Source organism: Papilio machaon, chromosome 17 (genome assembly GCF_912999745.1).
Source record: "Papilio machaon chromosome 17, ilPapMach1.1, whole genome shotgun sequence".
Lineage (NCBI taxonomy): Eukaryota > Metazoa > Arthropoda > Insecta > Lepidoptera > Papilionidae > Papilio > Papilio machaon.
The window spans coordinates 742,388-763,644 of record NC_060002.1 but is presented as its reverse complement, the minus strand read 5'-3'; the positions used below and the strand labels follow the sequence as shown (position 1 = coordinate 763,644).

At 37.9% G+C, this 21,257-nt stretch overlaps 1 protein-coding gene across 1 annotated transcript; it reads right to left on the bottom strand.

The window, feature by feature from the left end:
• Positions 1-912: 912 nt before the first annotated feature.
• LOC106708613 (DNA-directed RNA polymerase III subunit RPC1) lies at positions 913-21,081 on the bottom strand. Its single transcript, XM_045681974.1, has 27 exons — positions 20,917-21,081; positions 20,583-20,718; positions 20,139-20,288; positions 19,600-19,941; positions 18,794-18,948; positions 18,366-18,543; positions 17,861-17,998; positions 17,498-17,695; positions 16,685-16,809; positions 16,018-16,129; positions 13,521-13,753; positions 12,895-12,995; positions 12,350-12,485; positions 11,807-11,920; positions 11,381-11,500; positions 10,942-11,021; positions 10,255-10,368; positions 9,258-9,415; positions 8,588-8,760; positions 8,399-8,503; positions 7,647-7,836; positions 6,784-7,002; positions 6,065-6,183; positions 5,179-5,394; positions 4,925-5,018; positions 2,070-2,270; positions 913-1,215 (listed from the first exon to the last, which is right to left on the bottom strand). The coding sequence occupies exons 1-27, from the start codon at positions 20,958-20,960 to the stop codon at positions 913-915; spliced, it is 4,254 nt and encodes a 1,417-aa protein (XP_045537930.1). The 5' UTR covers positions 20,961-21,081.
• Positions 21,082-21,257: the final 176 nt, after the last annotated feature.

Genomic DNA, 21,257 nt, shown 5'->3' with positions numbered 1-21,257 from the left:
TTCGAACTCTACGTACGACGTCATCACCGGACAGTTCGAACTCTACGTACGACGTCATCACCGGACAGTTCGAACTCTACGTACGACGTCATCACCGGACAGTTCGAACTCTACGTACGACGTCATCACCGGACAGTTCGAACTCTACGTACGACGTCATCACCGGACAGTTCGAACTCTACGTACGACGTCATCACCGGACAGTTCGAACTCTACGTACGACGTCATCACCGGACAGTTCGAACTCTACGTACGACGTCATCACCGGACAGTTCGAACTCTACGTACGATTCCGGATTATGTTTAAATGAACCTTTAGATGAATGAGACATGTTTTGTGTCTCAGCAATGGAAACTCTGTGACATGCAATTATGACGTCATTAAAGTGTTAGTGTTTTTTTTTTCGGTGATACTTTGTTAGTGCGAAGTCAAGTTTATTCCATCGCCTTGTAAAGTTAATTATTTCTATAGGTCTTATGCATAAGGGCCAAAGTAAAAAATTGATAATTTTTACTTTTTTATGTTAAAAGCTACCTCTTAGTCTAGTTAACAACATGTACAGGTCTAAACATGTTTTTTACTGAAGTAAAAGGCCGTATGCGACATATCTTATATGGTTGAAAATTTGAGATCCTTTCCTGTAAAGTTGTCAATTTGTACATTGGCCCTTATTCTTAGGAACCAAAGATATAAGTAAAATGAATTCATAGTATGTAATAGATTAGTTGTAAAATAAAAAAGTAGTTAATATATTTTGTTTTATATAATTTTAATTCCCCACTAACATGAGGTAATTTAACATAAAGCGAGAGCTAATCGTTGGCTTTCTTATTCTATAAAAAATATATTTAAAAAGGTATAAAAAGAAAACTATAATCTATTCAAAAGATATATTCAAAGAATAATATATTTTATTCCCATATCGAAGTGTGATATTTTGGATCATCAAATAACAATGGTCTTGTTTGGGGCACGGCGTGTTCAGCGTGTTTCACGTGTTCAGCGTGTTTCACGTGTTCAGCGTGTTTCACGTGTTCAGCGTGTTTCACGTGTTCAGCGTGTTCGACGTGTTGTGCGTGTTTGTGCAGCAGCTGCAGACATCCGGTGCCGATAGCTGCGGGTACCCCCACTATGATAGACTCCGACACGCCCTCTATCGAATCCCGTTGACCGTAATACGCCGCATCGAATAAATGATCAGCTGTTTTCTCGAACTATAATAATAAATGAGTATTAAAGAAGGGTTTAAGGGTATGAGTACAGTACAATCTCACTAATCCGGCACTATTAAAAACCGGAAGGTGCCGGATTATTGGAATGTTCGGATTACTGGGTTATACTGAAAAAGTCATCGGTAATAAATAAAATAAAGCATTTCATAGAGAGAATAAATGTATGTAATGTATTATGGAACAATTGAATTAACATGTAGGCACATATGTAATTAACTATAGTTTTGAAATAATCACAGGCACCCTCCGCCCACGCCTCCCTTTCCCCTCTATACCTGTGCGCTTTGGTCGAAGGTGCCGGATTATTGGACGTGCCGATCTATCGAAGTGCCGGATTAGTGAGATTATACTGTATTACGTAAGAAGGGGGTAAATTCAGATATGACGGCTGATAGAGATGTATGAAGAAGTACATACTGTGCCGACCCTACATAGGGATAAGGGCAGGTTATTGATGATGTTCACAAATGTCGATAGATGGCGTTTTCAATTCACAAAACGGAAGTCAATTAACTTCTACATCGGTATTTTCACAATGGTTCAAAAATTTTAATAAAAAAAAACTTGTTTAATAGGGTCCTATAGGTTAGCTTTCGGCTCGGAATAAATAACAATCTTTCCCTTCCCATCCTGTTACTATAAGGAAATGATGAGAAGGGGAAGTGAACGGAAGAGGAGATGCCGCTTGCTCGTCTGCAACCTTGTAATATAAAAAAACCTACGTCATAATATTTTTAACATTTCTCTGTTGACTTTTGTAAAAGTTAGTGTAGTTAGTAGTGTGTCTAATGTACAATAGAGGGCGCTGCATCAAAAAAAAAGATGTGTATACAAACACTGGCGAGATTGAGCACAGACTCCTTCATTCGCGCGAGACCGTATCTTGTGATGCCGAGCACCTCCCCGCGCGCCGTCATCTGCGCAGCCAGCAGCTCCACGTGACGCCGGTCTACTGCCATACCGTGACCAGCCATCACAGCCTGGATCTCACTTATTATTGTAGACTTCGCCGCCTCGATACCCAGCGTGTTGAACACCTGACACACGTATACAACATAGTATACAGTAACAATTATACACTACAGTAAGTAATTATACATCATAGTAAGTATACACTACAGTAAGTATACACTACAGTAAGTATACACTACAGTAAGTATACACTACAGTAAGTATACACAACAGTAAGTATACACTACAGTAAGTATACACTACAGCAAGTATACACAACAGTAAGTATACACTACAGTAAATATACACTACAGTAAGTATACACTACAGTAAGTATACACTACAGTAAGTATGCACTACAGTAAGTATACACTACAGTAAATATACACTACAGTAAGTATACACTACAGTAAGTATGCACTACAGTAAGTATACACTACAGTAAGTATACACACCAGTAAGTATATGTCGGCGCCCGCGCGCCACCTGAGCGAAACTGTAAACAACACGTGCACCGATTGCGTCATTCGATGCCCCCACTCTACCCACTACTAGCTCTGCCGCTATAAAATACGTGCAACATTATTTGAAAGGCAGTCTTGGCTCTGGCGTAGCTCGGTGCACTAGTTGTACTTCGCTTGCTTAACCTAGACGCTTTGGATAGTTAATTTGTGGAAACGAATTAATTATTATTCCGGTGCTATAATTTGGTCCCTAGACTAATTATACCCGGTTATTATTTAAGGCTAATTTATTGAATTGTTACTTTGGAACATAGTTTAGTTTAATGGTTAATTAACTGTCATTAGTACTGTGATTTTGCTAAAAACTATTATACGGTTTAAAGTAGCTTCTTCTTTTTAACTATGGCCGATCCTCTTCCTACATCAGAAGTGGGATCGGATCCATTTCCATCTCACGATTAAACCAACTCAACCAACTGCATGGAAAAGCAAATGTCTCTTTTTTTTCCGGAATGGAAGCAATTTTATGAAAATTATCAAATAGTTTAAACCAGCATCCAGTCAATCCACCTACCCCCTTTAAATTGGTGTAATTCGATTCCTTAAGCGAAATGATCATCGAAAAAGATCTTGGAGGGTGTTGACCTCATTATTGCACTCACTCACGCCCTTAAAGGTCGCCGCGACCTGCCTTACAAAATAAAATAATAATAATAAGTAGCTTTTAGTTCACAGTTAAGTCCTCGCCGGCAAAACGGAAGTCGTCGCTGATCAATCCTTAACGCCAACGATGTCGTCACATCCTATAAATCTACCCTATATAAGCCGTTGCACTGACACTGCAAGTTTAGTTTTCATTCTGTCTTCGGAAGGTCAACATAACTTCAACTTCAGTTTACTTAACTTATAAACTCAGAACCAACCACGCTGCCGGTTACCTGCTTGATAGATAAGTACTGGTTACTGAGTCATTTCTGCCTTTTTGTCATTTTGTATTCGTGATGTTAGAATTGCAAATCAGTTTAGACTCTAGCCGTTGATAACTATGATTGTAATTTGATTTTGTGTTGAATAATTGATTTTGTGATAAAATGTAAAATCCCTTTGTGATGTCTTATTACATCTAGAACTTCTAATAACATTGTTCATGAAATCGAGTATCCGTTAGATAATATAGAATTTAATAACCATCTTGATGATGTTTCAGATACTATCTCGACTAGTAGTGACCACACCCTTACTGCAAATTCTGATACCTTATCGGCACAATATGATACAATGTCGGCTAGCTCTAATGTAACATCTGTATATTCTGTACCTTTAAATATGTAATTGAAATTTTATTGAAGGGCTTACGCCGGTCCAATAATATGGCTGTGGGGAATCTTAATTCCGGTCCAGCATGAATGCTACAGGGAATGACAATTCCGGTCTAGCAATGGCTGTAGGGAATCTTAATTCCGGTCCAGCATGAAGGCTATAGGGAATACTAATTCCGGTCTAGCAAAGGCTATAGGGAATACTAATTCCGGTCTAGCAAAGGCTACAGGGAATACTAATTCCGGTCTAGCAAAGGCTACAGGGAATAATCATTCCGGTCTAGCCCCTCTAAAAAAAAAAATTTTTTTTTTTGCAGGACCTCAGGTCGGACCAAAACTAACTACCATAACTCTGAAGGGTCAGTTTGGACCGGACCAGACACTATAATATTGTCAGGATAATCGAACGATGTTTTTCTTACTTCAGATGTATAAAAAATTAAAAGGGGCGCGTGCGAGGGCGCACGCACGTCAGCATGGCCGTGTCGGCGCCCGCGCGCCACCTGAGCGAAACTGTAAACAACACGTGCACCGATTGCGTCATTCGATGCCCCCACTCTACCCACTACTAGCTCTGCCGCTATAAAATACGTGCAACATTATTTGAAAGGCAGTCTTGGCTCTGGCGTAGCTCGGTGCACTAGTTGTACTTCGCTTGCTTAACCTAGACGCTTTGGATAGTTAATTTGTGGAAACGAATTAATTATTATTCCGGTGCTATAATTTGGTCCCTAGACTAATTATACCCGGTTATTATTTAAGGCTAATTTATTGAATTGTTACTTTGGAACATAGTTTAGTTTAATGGTTAATTAACTGTCATTAGTACTGTGATTTTGCTAAAAACTATTATACGGTTTAAAGTAGCTTCTTCTTTTTAACTATGGCCGATCCTCTTCCTACATATACACAACAGTAAATACCTGTAGGAGTAATAGAGTTAATTTACAAATATACCTCGAGAATATTGTTCGAAGTTGTCTTAGTTCCGTCCACGCCATACGTAGCTATAACATCTCTCAGACCATCTCCTTCTACACACAATTTGTACCTGGAAAATAAGAAAATTTAACACAATGTATAAATCTAATCGACTTAAGTTTATTTTAGATACAAAAAAAATGTTTTTTTCGAGAAAAAATTATATTTTCTTATCTTTAATTTAGGAATAAAGTACTATTCTAAAAGGTAATCAAGTTCTGTCCCTTTACCTGTTGGCACTTTTAGTGTCATCACAGGCGATGACCGCTCTGGAGACCTTGGGCAGACCCTGCACCACTACAGAGGGCAGCTGACGGGCGAGCTGCTGCAGCACCACATTGAGACCTCCCCCTCCCCCTCGCCCCGCCTCCCCCACCACCTTCACCGCCCACTCCGACACCGCGATCACATTTGATGACTTCAACTTTATCTTTGACGTACATATACTGGAACAAGTGGAAGCTATCGCACTCAGACTTCTTAATTCATCGTTAAGACTTCCTAAATCTACACTAAGGGAGATTTAACGACTTTGAATACATAGACCACATGATTAAGCTATGTCGGATTTTTTTAATTTTGTGATTTTTTTTTATTTCATCTCTGATCATCTTCTAAGAGCGATAGCGTGATGTTAAACATCCTATAACCTTCCTTATTAATTGAGCTATTAAATACAAAAACTTGAGAGGTGTCAAGGGACACCCGGATGGAACGAAGTTTCTTTCAATTAATTAGTGAAGGAACCAATGTTTATTCTATGAACAAAAAAACTTAAGTCTTCACAAGAAGTACATTTTATTTCTATGAATTTTCGTTATATATTGTCACGTCGTTGCCATGGTTACTATAGCAAAAAGTGTCGTGACAACTTTTCGTAAGAATTTTTTCCGTCTAGCCCCCTTTCACAACGCGCGATAAGGAACTTCGTTCCAAAAGAATTATTTAAATACGTTTGATAGTTACTATGATTATCGCGAACAAACATTGACTTTTTTTTATATTAACATTTTTTTTATCTATATTTTAGGGTAAGACTCGTATTTAGTCCATCCAACGAGGACTTTAGACAAAGTTATGGTCATGTAGTTTATCCATTGCTGGTTTAATACTCACGAATATATAATAGTGTGCACGTTGACCTCGAGACTGAGCAACTTGATCCGCTCAGCATCCAACCGGATCAAGAGGAAACACTCGCTGGGTAGATACACCTCATCTATGTATGTTGTTATCTGGTACAAGGTAAATACGTCATATATAACTCACTAGCAGTCGCCTGTGACTTCGTCCGCGCGGAATAAAAAAAACTTAATACATAAATTACATCTGTTTCAAATATTATCAAAATCTGTTAAGTTGTTCTGGAGATACTTTCTAAAATCCATACATCTATACATCCAAACATTTGCATCTATCTAATATAATATAAAATTCTCTTGTCACAGTTTTCGTTCCCGTACTCCTCCGAAACGGCTTGACCGATTCTCATGAAATTTTGTGAGCATATTCAGTAGGTCTGAGAATCGGACAACATCTATTTTTCATACCCCCCCCCCCATTTTTTTTTAACTGCGCGCGGACGGAGACGCGGGCGACAGCTAGTATCTATATATATAAAAGAAAGTCGTGTTAGTTACACTATTTATAACTCAAGATCGTTTGAACTGATTTAGCTGAAAATTGATGTGGAGGTAGCTTAGAACTAGGAGACGGACATAGGAACTTTTTTTATCTTGTGTGCATTTTTTTTTTATTCCGCGCGGACGGAGTCGCGGGTAAAAGCTAGTTTATAATATAAGTAAGATTACTTATAGTCTATACTCTATACTTACTTCCCCGAGCGTAGTCTTCTCGACGCGTCCCTTCACCCTCCTGGCGAACTCCTGGTCATATGGCTTGACCAGCTCTGCTGTGATGATGGGAGTGGAGATGCAGCGTGAAGCATTGATGATCTCTTTGACACGTGGTACACCCTGTGTTATGTTCATGGAAGCCACGCCAGCAAAGTGGAATGTCTTCAAAGTCATCTGAGTACCAGGTTCTCCAATACTCTGACAGATCGGAGAAAATATTGAGTTATTTGTATGAAAAACTATTTACAGTCCGAATTACAGTTAATTTCTATTTTTCAAAACACTTAATAATTATATTTTCTTGGTCCTGCGTAATGTACAGTCGAGGAAATTTATTTCCTACCCATTCAGTTCTCGACACTCATAATTTAATTAGACGGTAGATGACAGTTTGCTGAGCGATAATCGATTCTAAGTCGATGCAATAAGATTAAATATAAATAGCTATACAGACAGAGAAAGACCAAATAAAGTAAGGATTGAATGTGTGAAAGAAAATAACTGTTAGGAGTGACTGCAGATATGACGGCTGTTTGAAATGTATAGAAGAGTATTACATACACTATGCCTATGTAGGAACAGGGGAAAGATTATAATGAATTGATATTAAGTGGCAGGGGAACGGAATTGTCCGAATGTACTATCGAGGAATCTAGCGGTATACAACCATTAAAAGTGATTTTAAATGTCTGTAAGAAAAAAATGTTTGCGCAAATTATGTCGTCGTTTGCGCTAACTGGTACATAATTGGTTACTTTGTAAGAAGGGGTGGAGTTTATCTGATTGCAATGATCAAGGTAATTTCTGTGTAAGTGTATCACCGCGAAGTGTCTCGAGTGTACCTGTGCTGCGAGAGCGCCGACAGCGGTACCGGGTTCTATAACTCCTCGCTGGTACTTGTCGTGGCAGACGCGCACAAAGCGCACCAGCTGCGGCAAAGTGAGGCGCTCCGCCTGCAGGGCTACGCCCCCGCAACCTGCGTACCTACTGCGTAATGCACGCACTTTGTCCGCTACCGTAGTCAGGAATGCACTGTCAAATATCAAGCTATTAAACTCTACACATATTAAACTAGCTGTCGCCCGCGACTTCGTCCGCGCGGTATTAACAAAAAAAAACATGAAAAGTAACCTATGTTTTCTTTTAGACTAGGTTATACAATTATACTAAATTTCAACAAGGTCGGTTTAGCCGTTCTAGAGATACCTTCAAACAAACATCCATCCATCTAAACATTAGCATTTATAATATTAGTATGATTGGAGTGTCTGTCTGTCCGCAAGTTCGTGGTTGTTCCGGGTAATCTCCGGAACAAGTGGACCGATTTTGACAGTACTTTGACAGGTTAGTAGCTGATGAACGCGAGAATGTCATAGGCCATTTTTTTCTTGCTCTGGGCACACTAGTAACCATTATTTATTGAATAAGTAGATGTCATAAAGGTGAACGACAGCGTCAAATGTAAATCCAAAATCATAACCTCCATCTGGGTTACTAACTTCTTTCTTTCATTCTTTTCTTGCTCTCTTCTCTGAATATAGAATAGAATTTCATTGGTAACTAGAGAAAAAGAAGGTAAATAAGTAATACTCACAGCAGTTCCTTCTTGAAATATTCAGGACAGGTCTTGAAGTCATCCAGCGCGAGCGTCTCCTCCGCTGCTACCACAATACCATCACCATCCAGTGGTTCTTCCTCACTGGTGGAAATTTTATAAAAAAAAAATTGTTAAATAGCAATATGAGGTGATGTGATGTCAAAGTCAAGTCAATGTGTGTCATACCGGGCATGACACTGTGCACGGACGTGGTTGAGTACTCTCGCGAGGTCTACTGGTCGGTCTTTCCCCTCCATACAGCTGGGGTCGAGACCGTCACTCCCGTAGCGGAACTGCACCACCTCGCCTGTTGCATTGCGCACCGTCATGTCATACTGCAGCACCAGGTCTTCTAGAGACTGATGAATACACAAATATGTCAAATACTAAGCACTTCAATTCGCCGAAATAGCGAAGCGACTACTTATAGTCATCGGCAATTGCAGATGTGTTTCCTACCTTAAATCAACAGAGAACGGAATGTGCAGAGAGAATATTTCCCCTTCCTATGCGACCCCTTCTCTATCAAATCCACTTCCCTTTTCTATCCTTTCCTTATAAGAAAAAAGTGGGAAGGGAAAAGACCTAAAATGAAGACTCCAGCACGCAAATTCATCAATCAAACTATTCGTAGAATTGCTTCCACTTGAGATGTGTCTTCTGTGTGGTCGTGGTATTACGCTGGACGAGCTGGCGAGGGTCTAAGATGAAGGAAGAGAACATTAAGGGTGCATTTAGTGAAATAATAAAGGGTTCTGTAAAGAAAAACAATTTAGAAATCTCCAGTGTAGATTTAGTACCAGAATTTTGTTATTTAGTATCCATTCGACTCTGAGTGGGATAAAAGCTCTCTGACCTTGACCAGTCTGCGCTGCAAGTAGCCAGTCTCCGCGGTCTTGACAGCGGTGTCGACGAGTCCCTCGCGACCTCCCATCGTGTGGAAGAAGAATTCAGTCGGAGTCAGACCCGAATAGAAACTGTTCTCAACAAAACCACGCGCCGCTGGAATCTTAGCTAAGAAAATAAATACATAATTTACACTATAACGAAAAATACTGACATCTTACTAATATTATAAATGCGAATGTTTAGATGGATGGATGATTCAAGGTATCTCCAGAACGGCACAACAGATCTTAACAAAATTTGTCACAGATCTAGAACACATAGGCTACTTATTACTTTTTAATTCATCGGCGGACGAAGTCGCGGGCGACAGCTAGTCATAAATATACTTAAAACTTTCCCTTCTCACCTTTTTCTTAAGATCTCTCAAGATCTTGATGAAACTTGCACGAATTGTTGAAGAACACATTTAGTTACTTATTACATGTCTCCAGTAGCATTAGGGTAGGGTGAGGTGGGGCGAGAGCCCAGGGCTCCGGGCATAAGGGGGCGCCACAAGCACCAGGGTCAAGACATAAACAACTGCAGTGCCTCTTTATATACCCTAATATTTGGAAGATTTCCCTCGACACCACCAAAAGACAGGCGTGAAGTGGAAGCATTTCCGCGTTTCGTCTGATGAGTGTGGTACCGGAGGCCTAATTTTAGTCCTCTTTCCCTTCCCACCCTTTTCTTATTAGGAAAGGATGGGAAAGGGAAGTGGATTTGGAAGAGGGGACGCATAGGAAGGAGAAATACCCTCTCTCTGTGCGTCCCCTTCTCCGTTAATTAAAGGTAGGCAATGCATCTGCATTTGCGGATGTCTATGGGCAACAGTCGCCTCGCTATTTCGGCGAATTCAGGTGACCGTTTGCTCGTTTGCCACCTTATGATATAAAAAAAAACTAGGGGCGCTGGAAATACAAAAATCGCCTACATGTTTCAACACAATGTAAACTGTATCTTACAATGTCTCTCGAAGTGTGGCAGAGAGCGGTCCTCGAAGCCGTTTGGTACACGCTTGCCATTGAGCGCCTGCTGACCGACACACGCTATCATCTGAGATATGTTTATATTGGAACCTACAATCAACATATATATCTTCATTAATATTATAAATACGAATGTTTAGATGGATGGATGGATGTATGGATTAATGGATGGATGGATGGATGGATGGATGGATGGATGGATGGATGGATGGATTAATGGATGGATGGATAGATGGATTGATGGACGGATGGATGAATGGATGGATGGATGGTTATTTGAAGTTATCTCCAGAACTCCTCAACGGATCTTGATGAAATTTGTCACAGATCTAGAACATAGTCTGGAAGAGCACCTAATATACTTATTAAGTTATATTAAATTCCGCGCGGACGGAGTCGTAGGCGACAATTAGTAATAAATATACTTAAAAATCTCATTCCCTTCCCACTTTTTTCTTATTAGGGAAGAATGGGAAGGTAAAGTGGATTTGGTGGAAGAATGGACGCATAGGAAAGGTAAATATACTCTTTCACACATCTGCATTTATGGATGTCTATGGGTAACAATCGCTTCGCTGTTTTGGCGAAAGGTCGCAGTTAGTTTGACACCTTTTGATATATAAAAAAATACATTTATTTCTGTTCAAAATTCATAAACTTTACCTTTAGAGCCACTCTGCGCCATAATTAGCGGTGCATTGGTCGGATGTAGTTCACGGAAACAAGCCTTTGCTGCCAATTCTCTATAAAAAAAACAATCGTGTTACAATTTAATCAATATAATAAAAAATTTGACTGTTTGTATGTAATATGGAGAAGAAAATGTATTATTTCTTACAAATTATGTATTTGCGTTGCTTTTTGCTATTTAACAAATAATTTCTTGAGTTCTCTTCTCACCCTTTTTATATAAGGATGGAAAAAGGAAGTTGATTGAACAAAGAATTTTTGCTTCTCCCATAGGAAGGGTAAATATTATCTTCCTAAGCATCACCTCTTCCGTCGTTTAACTTTTTTTAAACATCAGAAATTGTGAATTGTCGCTTCGCTATTTTGGCGAATCCAGATTAACCACCTAATAAAATAATCCTGATGCATATACCTGATGCTGCTGAGCTCGCTGAGCATGACAGCCTCGAGGGTCTCCTCCACGGTGCAGCCAGGCTGACACTGCAGCGTACCCTTCTCCATCTCCAGGATGTATCCATCGCATTTAGAATACCTGAAATACATATCATCTGAACAAAATAAAAAGATTTTTTTTTATTTATTACCACTCTTTGTTGTAAAAAAACAAAAAAAACATTATATAAACAAAAAAGTAATGAGATTGAATGTGGATGGCTATAAAGGTAGAGGAAGACCAAAGAATGTATGTATGGATTGTGTGAAAGAGGATATACGTAAGAAGGGAGTAAATTCAGATATGACGGCTGATAGAGATGTATGGAGAAGTACTTACTGTGCCGACCCTACATAGGGATAAGGGGAGGTTGATGACTCTTTGTTGTAAGGAGTTGTCTCTTACCCGGACTCTAGCAGTTTATTCTTGGCCTCAATAAGTTTCTTTCCCGGTGTTACGTCGATAATACCAAAACTGAAGCCTCTGTTCATCATATAATATGACGCCATACGAGCTAATCTAAAAAAAATAACATTTTATAACATATAAAGATAATATTCCAAATAAAAACGTATTTGCGTTTCTGTTAAAAAAAAATATATTTAGTACACAATATTTACATTTAAATTATAAAATTAATGAAAAATATTTTGCATCAACTTGAAGAACTTTACTATAATTAAATTTTTATTTAACTAGCCTCAGTGGTTCAGAAGTTAAACACTCGATTTGTAATCATTGGGTCCTGGGTTCGAATCTGAAGTTCTTAGAATGAAGGAAAACATAGTGATGCAACCTTTACATATTTGCAAAGAAATTCCAAGATATGTGTGAAGTTAACCCTAGATTAGGGTAAGCTCCGAGCCCCCACAAAACATGTAACTCACTCCGAAGGCAAATCACACTATAACATTACCCTACTGTAAGTCGGGTAAAATAAATAATAACCTCCACATTCCCCTAACAGCGTACTCCTCGCCCCAATCACGCAGCAGAATATAGAAGATGCTGGTCTTAGTACCGGAACCTAATGTACTCTTGTCCATTGAACCACAAAGTAGTTCGGAATTTCTTATTATTACATCTGTAGCAAAAAAAAACTTTTTTTATGTCATAAAGTAACAAACGAGTAAACGGTCACCTGGATTCGCCAAAACAGCGAAGCGACCGTTGCACATAGACATCCACAAATGCAGATGTGTTGCCTATCTTTAATCAACGGTGAAGGGGACGCACAGAAAGAGGATATTTTCCCTTCCTATGCATTTCCTCTTCTGTCAAATCCACTTCCCTTTCCTTTCCTTTCCTAATAAAAAAAGGGTAGTAACGGAAAGAGGACTGAAATTAGGCCTAATAACTACACATAACAGGCAAAAATTAATATATAAAGTAAAAAAAAATATGAGGTGTCAATTTCGTTACACGAAAGAGAAAGATACAATATAGGTGGAGCAAAAGTGAGACATTATATATCGTTTCGGAAGGTTACTTACAGGAGTCCTGAACGCACATATCTCTGTTGCTGGTGTAGTTCTTGCCCTTCACCTCCAGGTTCGCCTTCACCTCGCACTGCTTGTTGGGTTTCATTATCAAACTGAGACAAAATATGCATTAAATGGATTACGAAAAAAGCCATCTAGTTCTCCAAAAATAAAACCTAGATTTCTTAATAATTAATTATTTAAAACAGGGACCCCCAAACTATTTTGGACTAATGACCCACTTTTCCAAAATTAACTGTTATCTCATACCCCCCACGGCCAAATTACCTACTTTTAAGAGCAATTATTATTATTTTTCATTATGACTTAGGTCAATAGAAGAAGACAGAGTAAGAATTAGCAATGCTTTAAGTTCAATATCGACCCCTTTGGGAACCCCTGATTTAAAACATACAAAAATTTTAAAAGAAATCACATATTCCATTATCATAGACTAGGTGTCGGTCGCGACTTCATCCGCACGGAATTAAAATATAAACTTAATAAGTAGCCTATGTCCTCTTTCAGACTATGTTCTACATCTGTGTCACATTTCATTAAGATCCGTTGAGGAGTTCTGGAGATACCTTCTAACAAACATCCATCCATCCAAACACGTTAACAAGAAACTCGTTTACCTGAATATCTGTTTGCCGGTCCAGAGCACCCTGGGCTTGAGTATAGCGGGCGGAGGCATGTCGATCCTCATGGTGCTGTCAGGTCCAGCCAGCAGACAGCTGGCCAGCTGCTGCGCCTCCGCCTTCGTGAGGAACGTGTCCCGCTGAGTGATCAGGTACCCGCCGGTGATGAAGTCCTGAGTAGCCGCTATCAGCAGCTCTCCGTTACGTGGTGTCACCAGGTTTGATTTGTTCTGATTAAAATTTTTGGTACAAAAAAAAATCATGAAGGCCAATTATTTCATGAATAAAATGTTTATTTTTTATTCGTATAATGACTATTTAAATACTCGTAAGAATGTTAAGATGTCCAATACTTTTTAAAAATCGATAGAAAAAACGTTTCATTTTTTTTGGCCTTTCTATTATATATAATAATGTGGCAAGCGCTCAATCGGCCACCTGAATTCGCCGAAATAGCGAAGCGATCGCTTATAGACATCCTCAATTGCAGATGTGAAGGACACACAGAAAGAGAATGTGTCCCCTTCTTTTTCGTCCCCTCCTCCATCGTTTCTTATAAAGGTGGGAAGTGGAAGAAGACTAAAATTAGGCCTCCAATACGCAAATTACTTAATGTCCTATTGAACTAGAATAACTGAAAAATTTATAGAAACTAGCCGTAGCCCACGACTCCGCGCGTAATTAACGGAAAAAAACCTATTAGTCCAGTCATTTTAGTAAGTTCACCTCGGAATTCGAGATACCCAGCTGTAAGTCTGTAAATACTTGTATATTGACACTCTAAAAGTTGTCTCAAAACCTACATATGGTAGGATGTAAGCAACCATTAAATTTCAAGGGCAAAGGTTACAAAAATCGGTTTTTTGCGCTTTTTTGGAAATATCTCATTTCCTATGGGTTTTTTGCTATTTGTATTTCTTATCAATATTGTAGAATACAAAATTCTCTACAAATTTTGTTTAAATTTTTTTTTATACGGTGAACCGTTTTCGAGATAGACGGCGGAGAGCACATCACAGCATCACTTTAGCCTCCGGTCGAAAACGCGCCATAGTTGATGAACTATCAATAAATCAATTGTTATAAATATTTGTAAATTTTTTATTAACTAGTATATTCTACTTTATCATTTTTTCTTAACTTATCCACTTTATATTCAGTATTAATTTATTTAACAACACTTACCTGCCCATGTAATTGCAGAATTGTTAATGAAAATATAGGAATTATAATATGTCGCTCTGATATGGTAGAGCATTGAGACAAGCTTGCCCATTACATTGGCCACAAGTTAAAGAGCATTGCAAGCCCGCTTTCCTGCATCGGTATCTCGAACCACAGCCACTCTTGCAGTTGTAGAAAATTGTATTTAGCAAATCTTCTGGAGCAGGTGGTAAAATTGTCATGATAGGCTCCAGAAAATCGTTTCGCATTGCCCAACCCCATACCTAGGGTTTCAAATCATGTCCTAACCAAGTTTGAACTTGATAATATACACGGTTGAAATGTTGATGAGCAGCTGCACTTGTTGGTGGAATATTTGAAAGCTGCACAGGTTTATTAAGTTTTGTAGACTTGTCGTAATGCATGTAACGAAGATGATCGAGACTTTTCACAGATTTCGGAGCATTATAGACTTCCAATAAGGTTTGAGTTCCACTCTCTAATAATTTCTGGGCCGAACAATTTTCTTCCTCAAATGCTGCAGCTAGTTCATCCAAATTTGTCAGTAATTAATTAATTTGACAAATATTTATAATAATTGATTTATTGATAATTCATCAACTATATGGCGCGTTTTCGACCGGAGGCTGAAGTGATGCTGTGACCGCGCGTTCTCCGCCCTCTACCTCGAAAACGGTTCACCGTATAAAAAAAATTTTAAACAAAATTTGTAGAGAATTTTGTATTCTACAATATTGATAAGAAATACAAATAGCAAAAAACCCATAGGAAATGAGATATTTCCAAAAAAGCGCAAAAAACCGATTTTTGTAACCTTTGCCCTTGAAATTTAATGGTTGCTTACATCCTACCATATGTAGGTTTTGAGACAACTTTTAGAGTGTCAATATACAAGTATTTACAGACTTACAGCTGGGTATCTCGAATTCCGAGATTGTTACTTAATTTAAGCTAAAATGACTGGACTATATGTGTTCTTCCAAACTATGTTCTACATCTATGCTAAATTTCATCAAGACCCGTTGAGCTGTTTTTGAGGTAACTTCTAACATCCATCCATCCATCCAAACATTCACATCTATATATATAAAAGAAAGTCGTGTTAGTTACACTATTTATAACTCAAGATCGGTCGAACTGATTTAGCTGAAAATTGATGGGGAGGTAGTTTAGAATTAGGAGACGGACATAGGAACTTTTTTATCTTGTGTGCATTTTTTTTATTCCGCGCGGACGGAGTCGCGGGTAAAAGCTAGTTTATAATATTAGTTCTTACTAACTATCTTTAGTTTAAATATAAAAGACATACCCCCATGAGTATGAGTGCCTCTGCCCTGGCCTCCTCAGTCTGAGGCAGATGCATGTTCATCTCGTCACCATCAAAGTCCGCATTGTACGGCGTACACACACACTCATTGAAACTATAACATACTGTATATGTTAAAACATCTAAAAATTAGACTGATTTTCTTCCAGTTTTAATCTAGATTTCAAATATATTTTTTTACTATTTTCATAAATTGTAAAAAAACTTTAGGGCATCAAAATAAAACTATTCAAAGTATTTGTTACTATGACTAGTAAAAAGTGTTCGTAGATCACAAATTTGTTTTTTTATATGTTTTTTTTTTCTTATTAATATTGTACAGTGAAATTTTACTACGACAAGTATTCAAACAAGGGTATAAGTATGTTTATAACAGACAGTGGTAACCCATCCTTAGTCTAAGTCAGAGATCCCCAAACTATTTTGGACAAGTGACCCCCTTTTCCAAAATGAACTGTTTCCACAGACCCCCCATGGCCAAATTATCTACTTTTAAGATCAATTATTGTTATTATTATTATTAATTCTGACTTAGGTCAATAAAAGAAGACAGACTGAGAATTAGCAATGCTTTAAGTTCGATATCGACCCCTTTGGGAAACCCTGGTCTAAGTTAAATGAGGGTGATCAGTTCAATTGTGATGTTTACCGGAAGGTCCTCTGCGGCTGAACACGTGCACGATGACACATGATGGACAGCTTGTGAAGCGAGGGTTGACGGTTGAACAGCACCACGTCACCGTCCACCAGATGCCGCTCCACTATATCACCGCACTGCAACAATCACTTCAATCTTATAATTTACCATTGCTAAAGTAAATAACGTATTCTACAACAATTGGTACAACATATATATATTATATACCTTTTAACGAACTTTGCAAATCTTACTAATATTATAAATGCGAATGTTTGGTTGGATGTTTATTTAAAGGAATATCCGAAACAGCTCAACGGATCTTAATGAAATTTGGCACAGATGTAGAACATAGTGTGGAAGAACACATAGACTAGTCATTGAGTTTTTTTTTTAATTGTGCGTGGATAGGGCTGCGGACGACAGCTAGTAAAAACATAATTTTAAACACGAAAAAAACTTTTTTTAATAAAAAATGTTGACAACCTCTGGATTTCACGCTTAGACATTTAAAATCCAGAGGTTCTCAACATTTTTTCTATTTTCAAACTTAGAACTATCTCTCGAATTTCACTTTTTTTAATTTTTTTACATAACAAGATGGCAAACGAACAAGCAACCCCATGAAATCGCCGAAATGACGAAGCGACCGCAGTCCATAGATGTCTGCAATTGCTGATGCGTTGCCTACCCTCAATCGACAGAGGAGGAGACACTCAAAAAAGAGTATATTACCCCTTCCGATGAATCTCCTTCTCCATCCTATCTTTATAAGAAAAGGGTGAGAATAGAAAGAGGACTAAAATTAAGAATTCTCTCTGTCACCTTAAGCTCGTGTGCGATCTTCTCTCTGTTGCCGTACTTAAGGTACTTCTTGTGTCGCAGTCCGCGTTGCTGTACATAGTTAGCTCCGGGATGTATGTCGGGGCCGTTGCAGACCAGTTGTCTCAACCACTGTATGTTGGCAGGGAACACCCGCTCCGGATACGTCAGTACCTTGGCTACGTGAACTGGTACACCAACCTAAGAGAACATGAGCATTACATTTTATTTTATAAGATGTAAGAGTAGTATTATCTGCTGGATGACCTTGACGCGAAAAAAAATCAACTGAAAATTTTCATAGCCTTTTTTTAAAAAAAAATAGAAATTATAGTACTTTAAATGTTTAAATGTTTCTAGCCATACCTCTTGAATTTGCAAGTTAGGGTCAGGCGAGATGACAGTACGGCTAGAAAAATCCACTCGTTTTCCAGACAAATTGCCTCGGAATCGTCCCTGTTTGCCCTTGAGTCGTTGTACCAATCCTCGACCAGGTTTTTTGGGCTGGAAAAATATTAAAATTTGCTTACACATTGATCAAAAAATGACCTAGATTAAATAAATTAATGCTCTGTATAGAATTAGAAATTGAACAACATAATGCTTGCTTGTCATCAAAACCTCTTTACTTAATGGTGAACCAAAAATCCCTTCATAACATTTTAGGAAAATAGGACAAACATATAGTCCGAATGAGCGAAAACTCTATTTTGTGTTGTTTAGGGATAAAGACCTCGCCACCATGCGCAGAAGGAACAGAGAGATTTTGTGGGTTCCCTTATCAGGGAGTGAATCCCACATAATTATGTTGCCCCTCCGGGCACAAGCTATAAATAAAGCATTCCGCTCTGGAAAAAAAAGCTGTTAATACCTGCATGGACATTGGTATGCCAGACATTTCACTGTTGATATATAACGCTACATGCAACTGCAAATAGTCCCAATCTTCCTGCAGCAGTTCACTCTTGCCACCGCTAGCAATGTGACGACCGATCACGTCATTTATCAACAATATCTCCGACTGCTTCATTGTTAGATCATCTTCATTACTGAGGAAAGAAAATCAATATTTTTATTCCAGAAACTAGAAAATGTTATTGCTTTTTGTGTAATGTAATTTTTTTTTTTGTCATATATGCAAAATTACATTTATCTACTGTACTTTGCCTTGTAACTTACTGATTTATTTTCATAAAAATAGAATTTTTATGAAAATATAAAAAAATTTTTTAGTAGTTTACATTCATTGAGTTATACAAATTGTATAAAAATAAAAAAATATCAGAAATAGTTACTTACGTGCCAGCTTTAATATCAGAGATAACACTAGGCCGTATACAAAGCGGCGGCACAGGTAGACGTGTTAGAATCAAATCTTCCGGTCGACAAGCTTTCACATTCATACCTAGTAGAGGGATGTCCTCATCGGGGATACGTCTAAATAAATTCAACACCTGGAAAAGTAACAAAATACATTAAAAAAACTAACTAGGGTGACGCAGTGACCCAAAATGGGCCTTGGCCTCCGACAACAAAAGTCTCCACTTTTTCCGATCCCGCAGCGTCCCGACCCAGCCTCGGACCTGTATGTCCCGCAGATCCAATACAATAACAATTAGTTAAAAGTTAACCAATTGATTCCCAATAAGAATCCATGAAGAATATAAAATAGTGTTATACATTACAAAAAACCGTAACTTTTCTGCCACATAAGATAAAGTGCATTAGTTCCGAAGCAATTTCATTCTTAATTTAAAAAATTGCAAACATTTTCACACGAGACAATTACGTGACTTATCAAAAGTTATTGTCACTTAATATTTTGGAAGTTCATTATAGTATTGCTTTGTTTTGCTTGATTGTTGGTAATTTATTACTACATCTTTCCCTTCACGGCCGCAGATCCAGAGGAAGACCCAAAACTAGATGGAAAGATGTACTGCTAAAGAGAGTGAGTGCCAAGTCTCAGATGAAGATGTCAAAGACAGGGCAAGGTGGAAGAAACTGATTGGGAAAACCGACCCCACCACCATACAAGGTAGTCAGAGAGATGATGGTATTGCGTTGGAGCGAATGCACTTTGTCTAGATGGTATCTTAACATACCTCCAATGGAGTTAATTCAATAATCAGTCCACTATTAATCATTGCCGCAACCTCTTTATTCAATTCCTTGGCTTCACTGAAGTCTTTCAGGACATTCAACACAATAGGATCCGTAGATTTTTTATTCCTGTACTTATCATGTATAATTTTCAGTATTCCAGTAGGACTTTTCTTAACAATGCCATTCAATGATTCACAATAAGGACATTTGTTACAAGTTTTTGCCTTTTTTATTACAGCTGCTCTCAAAGTCTTCTTGTGTAAATATGATAGTTCTGGATTATTGAATTTACGTCGGAATGACTTCTTTAATTTTTCTGGTAACATTACTTTTGCACAATCCTGTAAAAAAAAATATAGTTTTGCTTATATAATTTATACTTGTTTTCATACAGATGACGGCAGACAGATTGATTAGGAGGACGGAAACCTGGTGCACCGACCCTACATAAGTGGGACAAGTTCAAGGAGATGATGATGACTTGCTTATGTCATATGAAATACATTATGTACATTAATGACATATGTAACGAGCTTACCTTACATATAGTTTGCAAGATTGTAATGATAGAAGAAAAGTATCCAACATGAAAGACAGGCAATGCCAGCTCTATGTATCCATAGTGACCCACACACTCCGCCAGACCCAAACCACATGTCTCACAATCTGCATGCTTTTGATTTGTCCCCTAAATAAAAAACAAAATATTGGGTCAATCATAATATCAAAATCGTTTGATGAAACTAATGGCATCCCTTATTGATCAATTAATGTCATCAAGAAATAGATGATGTACAAGTTTTTACAAATATCTGGACGGTCCAAGACCATTGGCATGTGCACAGTGCCTTTCCCCCAAACCACCTCTCACCTTTCTACACTTTAAATTATGTTCGACGCAGCTACTCGTATTAAGTTAAGAGCCAAGATATAAAATATTTATAATTTACAGTATGGTGAAGTGAAAAAACAAGTGAAATACCATTCGTCTATCAAGTACACCATAAACAGCGGGAACTCTTTGTCCATCCTGAGCGTACAAGTTCTTCGTTATAACTTGAATGTGCGCAGCCTGTTGTATATTTGAAGCGCTGTCCACATTAAATGTGACATGAGATCTGTAGTGATTACAAAAACTAAAGATTAATTTTTCAATTACATATCAAGTTTAGGCGTTTATCAATCAATATTAGGCGCGTAATATTATTTTTAAGCTTAATACTACAGTAGATAAATTGAGATGACAATTAGTAATGTAAATACAAAATATTTGCAAGGATCAAGACGACCTATCTTGTAAACATAACCTGACTTACATTTTTCTCCCAACATATGTTTCGCGATATTGTTCCTTAGGCATTGTTATAAATCATCAATCGTATGTTTTTTCTGTGAAATATATTTCACTATTTCCTTATTTAACTTAAATACTTATACTCATTTTTTTCCTAATCCATATGATTCGGTTCACAATGTTTTGATTTTTGTTCACTTTTGACATTGACATTTAATTGACATTGTTTAAAAACAGTGTTATCTGTCAGTCGTAAAGCAAGGCAAAACAATTTGAACAAACGTTTTATTTTTAATATTTAATTTTAAATACCGTATATAATGTGTTTACTTATAACCTTCATAAAAAATATAGTAGTAATGT